This window comes from Branchiostoma floridae, chromosome 3 (assembly GCF_000003815.2).
Source record: "Branchiostoma floridae strain S238N-H82 chromosome 3, Bfl_VNyyK, whole genome shotgun sequence".
Taxonomy (NCBI): Eukaryota; Metazoa; Chordata; class Leptocardii; order Amphioxiformes; family Branchiostomatidae; genus Branchiostoma; species Branchiostoma floridae.
In genome coordinates, this window is record NC_049981.1 from 1,494,819 (window position 1) to 1,500,907 (window position 6,089).

A 6,089-nucleotide genomic window follows, 5' to 3' on the forward strand; every position below is an offset into this window, starting at 1 on the left:
TTTCATTGCTTATCTTTCAAAGGTCATTTTGTGCAAGGTTTGATCTTTCGAATTTTTGAATTATGGGAAGGTTTGTAGAGGAACATGCATTGTCCCACAGACACATATCTGTCAGAAGACACAACGCTCTGAAGAAACTGCTAATCACTGCACATGTTTAAGTTATTCTTGGTCAGGGTTGAACGTTAAACTCCAACACAAAGAATTGGACTTATCCCAATTTCCACAGACGAAGTGGAACTCCAGTCCCAGTTAATGAGATCAATCGAATTCCTTGACAATGACTTTTTGTGTTGGAAATTTCTTTTCAATTGTGTTCCAGAATGACTTTTACCAACACAGATGAACTTTCATGTTTACGTTATAATCATGTATTTCATCATGTCACCTACAAAATCTAGATTGATTGGTTTGGATAGAAACCACACTGTAAGCTCCAGGCAACAGCGATTTATTTCGTATTGTTTGAACAGAGCTGGGTTTTCACCAGGATTTTGTCACAGTGCAGAGGGTATGTAAGACTGGCAAAGTCACGTAGCAACCAGCACAGGATTGACATTCTTTGAAAATTTATAACTCTCAGACAGACTATTTTCTACATTTTGAGGACCAGATGTTATTAGATAAAGCCAACCTTTTCAACAATTGTTACAAAACAACAGAAAAGCCCCCTACACTGTTTGAAACACACCCTAGGGGTCCAAATTGCAGCGTAGAAATACAAATTACAGCATAGGAGCCTCCACGATCCCTCCAGGAAGGCACCACACGCCAGTTATGTACGACAACCAGACATTATTTTTCCTGTTTACAGGGAGGAGAAGCTGCGTGTTGAGCTGAACTTGAAGCGTGAGGAGCTGACAGCGGTACAGCAGGCCCTGGAGTACAGCAAGGACAAACTCACCCAGCTGTCTGACAACATGGGCAGTCTGAGCGATGCACAGGCTACCTGCAAGGTAAGGTACTAGTTACATGCAAGTATAGTATAGAGTACAGCAAGGACAAACTCACTCAGCTGTCTGACAACATGCGCAGTCTGAACGATGCACAGGCAACCTGCCAGGAAAGTACTAGTTACAAGTATGGAGTACAGCAAGGACAAATTCACTCAACTGTCTGACAACATGGGCAGTCTGAGCGATGCACAGGCTACCTGCAAGGTAAGGTACTAGTGCCAGGTGAGATACAGGTGAAGTGTTGCCATGGCAGCACACCTGATAGGTGAGATACAGGTGTGTCTGCATTTGTGTACTGGTACTGTACTGTAATTATTGAATTCAGTACAGGTCCAAAATACTGGACTGCTGAATGGTGGAATGCTGGAATGCTGAAGTACTGCACTGTACCAATATAAAGGTACACCAAGTATATGCTTATTTTGTGACTGAAGGTAAGTCCTACCACAAAGACGAAAATTTAGAAAGGAAAATATATGAAACACTGTGCTGAAACTTTGAAATCAGAGCCATCTTTGAAATTAAAATGTTTTAGTTTTCATCTTTTTACTTCATGGCCTCATGCGAAAAGCAAACGTGACCAAAGCAACACTTAGAGATAGTTTAACTAATATGCAACAGATCTTTCAGGTGGGGAGTTTTGTGTAACTGTGGTTACCAATAAGCCGCTACAGTTACTCTCACGATTGGTTACCATGGTGTTTCTACGGTTACAGAAGCAGACCGCAGAGCTGGAGAAGTTGCGTGTCAACCTGCGCTCCCGCGAGGAGGAAAATCGGCTACTGAAGGAGGAGTTAGAGTCAGCGCTGGGTCAGAGGTCGCACCATGGACACAGCAGCCGGGGGTCAGATGTCACACTAGTCAAGGAGAGGATTGCTCTAAAAGCAGAGGTGACTTGAATTGTTTCTTTTGGGGAATGAAGGGAATATGCCAAACAGTTACATATATGATAGAATTGTTCGGATTCACATTCTTTTGCTTCTTGTTGTCTCACTTTTTTTGTTGTTGAGAACTTCAAGGTTACTGTAAATGCAGAAATTTTTGCGTTGTTTTTTTGTTAGTGGTTTTCGCGGTGAACACTTAACCGTAAACTTAAAACCACCGCGAACATTTTTCCGTGGCAGCAAGAGACTACAGTGAATGGTGCTGCCGCAAACTTAAAACCACCGCAAATGTTTTTTTTTCCGGCTACTGCGAAATTAAATCCCCGCGAATTTAAATGCATTTGCAGTATTGGATTTGGAACAGATTGTGGTGACTTTCTGGTTGCACCTATCTTCATTCCTGACTAACCTGTAACCCGCTCCCTGTTCCTCCACCACATTCGTAGGTGACTGAACTACGGCTGAAGCTGATGGACAAAGAAGAGGAGATGAACCAGGTCCTGGCCACAGCAAACAGAAGGGTAACAACAATCTTTCCCTGTGTTTTTTTCCTCATACCCCTCATAGTGGAGTAGTGTGACTGTGGCATAACTGCAGGGTGTCCTAAGTTCCTATCCTGTATTAAATGCTACCGTTCTTTTGCCCTTGGAAAAGGCATTTTACACGACATTCCTTACTCCACCCAGGTGTAAAAATGGGTACCTGGCTTCAGTTGGGAGATAAAAGGGGTGGAAGGAGAGAGATGGGCTCCACCTTCCAATACCATGTCCTAGACACAGTGGATAACAGCCCACTACCCCTTGAAAATGGCTATGTCACTGCCTTTACTACCCCTACAGAGTACTTTTTTTTTCTTCTCAAAATCTTCACAAACCCCATTGACATGTGTCTGTCTCTAACCTAATTTGATTGATATGTGTCTAATTTGATTAACATGTGTCACCAGATGAAGGCTCATGAGAACAACCAACAGAAGGCAGAGAACGAAGTCTGCCGACTGGACAACATCATAGAAGCCATAAGAAAGGTGCGTACAGAAACGCCCTCTTGCAGTTCACTTACAAAATGCAGCCTTCTCTCTTTTGTGTCGTAATGTTTTTTCATGAGTAACCACAGAAGTCTCATTGAACTTCATTTTACTGCAATTTCCCCTTTGTATAGAAACCTTTTTATCAGCATAACCTCTTTTATTGTTTGAAGTGTTGGTTCAGCACTGCCATCTAGTGGTTTTGTTTGGAAGTACAACCTTGACTGTTCTTTTCTTGCAGACTCTCCACAAGCACAATGACATTGTGCAAACTTGTCACGAACTAGCTGAACTTCTGCAAGACTTAGACGGAGACAGCAACTCCGGGGAAGTTTTTGTATAATTGGGAACTTCGACCTATTGCATGTGTAGATATATATGTTTGTATGTTATGGTTATTCGAGCGCATTTTCCTGATATTCTGTCTGAATTTTTTCCCTATAACGTTAGAGTAAGAAAAACTATTTTTCCATGTTATTTCGATAAATGTCTGGTACCATTCAAAGTGTGATAGGGTCTTGTTCATGGTTGGAAGGGAACGGTTAATGCTCAACAGTGTTTTGTTTAAATAATGTAATTAATTCACAGTTCAATAATGAATGTATAATATGTAATGAAGACAAAACTGACAAAGGAAGATTGAAAATTCAAAAGTGAAATCAGCAAAACAGTTAGTTAGTAAGTAAGTCTTAGATGGGTCCTGTTGTAACAGACAGTTCTAAATCTGAGTACCAAGCCTGTATAACAAAGCATTGTATGTTTGACAACTGATGATGTTGTATTTTTTGCATGTTACCTCACCAAAAGCATTCATTGTTTTATAAAACATGGTCATACGTGGTCAGTACTACCTGCAAATGTCTACTTCTGTAGTTAATATTCCTCTTGATAATGCTATGGAATGATCCCACTGTACTCTCACTTAATTGTTGGTTCTTAAGAGGATCCCATCATCTTGTTTTGGAAATATAATTTACAAAAAATTCCATTTTGTTCTTCCTTGCCTCAATAGCTATTTTTAACCCAAAATATGCCACAAGAAGTCCATCCATCTACGCACTCCTTGAGTTCACACTAGGAGTACTGTAGCCTGGTTACCAAACCCCAGCCCGATCTCAAAGTATCTATGGTTCAGGGGTCTGGCCGGATGACGTAGGGCATCTTCTCAATTTTGCCCAAATGGCGGGCAAAAAAAACACCAATAGGACAGCAGCAGGATCAGCAGGAGGTAATTACACCCCTGCCATGATTGGTTGAAGGCCCCCAGCTGTCTTATTTGAATCCATTACAGTGACCACTTACAGATAAAATTTAGCAGTTATTGTACATAAGATACCCTTTGTCCTTGCTGAGTTAGAGACTGTTACCTCATTGAGATCTATGTTCATGGAACAGGATAACCAGAGGTACAAAGCTTGTAGTTTGGAACAAAGTACTGTTGTTATCTTGAAAAATAACTCAATATATAACTTCAGCCATATCTAGTCCCTGATTCCCTGATTGTGATAGCCTGCTGACCAACTGTGGTGTGTTGCAACTGGCTACCTGGGGTGTGAGAGGTCATCAATCCTAGGTTCTCCTCCCTCTGATCAAGGACCTTTGAGAAACTTTCTACAGTCATCCTGCCAGACCCCTGCATGATAGATACTTTTGAGATCGGGTTGGGGTATGGTATCCAGGCTAGGAGTACTGCATGGTACAAAACCACTTTTTTCTTGTTGGACCAGTCTTGAAAAAATGGACCTGAAAAAATCAGTGACCGGATGTTGGACCGATTCGAAAATGAATAAATTATGCTGACAGGCATTCGTGCATTTTGGGGCTTAAATGTCCATGCAAATAACGAGCAAAGCAGACAAGAGTTGATAGTCATTTTTGCCAAATTTCCACTGTCAAAGTTGGTCTAAAACAGAGGCAGATTTTTACATGAAGATAGGATATTGAAATGCCAATGGACATCCAACCAATACCATACTCCACCTAACCAAGGGTGATGTATAATGTCCTTGACCTAACAGAATCCTTGTTAGCGAAATGGACCATTGTTATGAGTATGATATAGAGTCAATCAGGTTTAGGTCTGGATCTGGACATTACCTGTACCTGAATTTTCTGTACCGGTGTGACAGCGATCTCACCACCCCCCACCCCCCGTGAGATCGCTGTCACACCGGTACCCACCCCTCGTTCATGCACATAATAATTGCAGCACATTCACACAATATATACACACAGTGACACATATACACGTGCATGCACAGACACGCATACATGTACAAACACTTAAAATGTAGGTTATTATCCATAAAAAGTTTTAAAAAAGAACACTTGTTTTTCACAGAGCAACCTGCGAAACCAGTTAGGGTCTATGCCTTCCCATTATATTTGCGTCATTCGATTGATGACATCCATAAATGGAGACTGTTTGCCAAATCACAGCACACACATTAATGATTTACCCCCTTCTTTCGAGTTCCCTAAGCAATAACGGTTTGCCCCCAGTAAAACTTTTGTATCGCCTTGAGGTCGGAAGTGCCAACAACAGGGCACGGAACCCGGCTGCCGTGGGCTACTAAATAATTAAAGACCCGGTTCGACAATAATGTCAGTACCGTCCTGTTAGCGTTAATCTAGCCCGGTAACTATTCTCACTCAATGTGTCCGGTTAGGGGTATTGTACCAGGCCATGTTCATTTGATTATACAGATGACATCCTCTGAAAATCCCAAAACTGATGCGACACAAAACGCCCCCAAAAAGAAATCAAACAGCATGCCTTGTGCACATCTATTGGCATAAACTTTTTCATTGTTTCCGCAAACATGTACAGCCCGGGTGGGAAATGTTAATCTCCAAGCAGATTCCTCCGGTGGCATAAAACAGTAACATAAGGTGGGGAAGGACTTAAGCCGGCAGAGGGAAATGTGACGTTAGTCTAATTAAGGAGTTAACAAATTGACTCGTCTACGCTATCCTCTACCGTTATCATCACCTCATCCCTTCTCATTTAAATGTAGCTCCCCAACATTTCCACACAGGCTCAGACCTCAGGCACACGGATTCATGGGATTACTACTCTCCAAGCAGAGGTTAGGCTCCGGCTGTATCTTCAACGTTTTTTTAGTCGTTTTAATCGGGCTTTCTATTTTATATTCTATATTGCTGTTTGGATGGCGTACTTCAAGAAAAGTGACAAAATAGAAAGCCCGATAAAAACGACTA

The 6,089-nt window shown here is 41.7% G+C and overlaps 1 protein-coding gene across 2 annotated transcripts in view; it reads left to right on the plus strand.

Annotated features, from left to right (window-relative positions):
• The window catches only part of LOC118411366 (early endosome antigen 1-like), a 15,323-nt gene extending 11,489 nt beyond the window's left edge, over positions 1-3,834 (plus strand). For both annotated transcript variants that reach the window (XM_035813607.1, XM_035813608.1), the window contains 5 exons: positions 815-956; positions 1,673-1,846; positions 2,287-2,361; positions 2,787-2,867; positions 3,109-3,834. In XM_035813607.1, the coding sequence (XP_035669500.1) occupies positions 815-956; positions 1,673-1,846; positions 2,287-2,361; positions 2,787-2,867; positions 3,109-3,210 (574 nt within the window). In that variant the 3' untranslated portion in view covers positions 3,211-3,834. The remainder of the gene's footprint in view (positions 1-814; positions 957-1,672; positions 1,847-2,286; positions 2,362-2,786; positions 2,868-3,108) is intronic.
• The last annotated feature ends 2,255 nt before the right edge of the window (positions 3,835-6,089 follow it).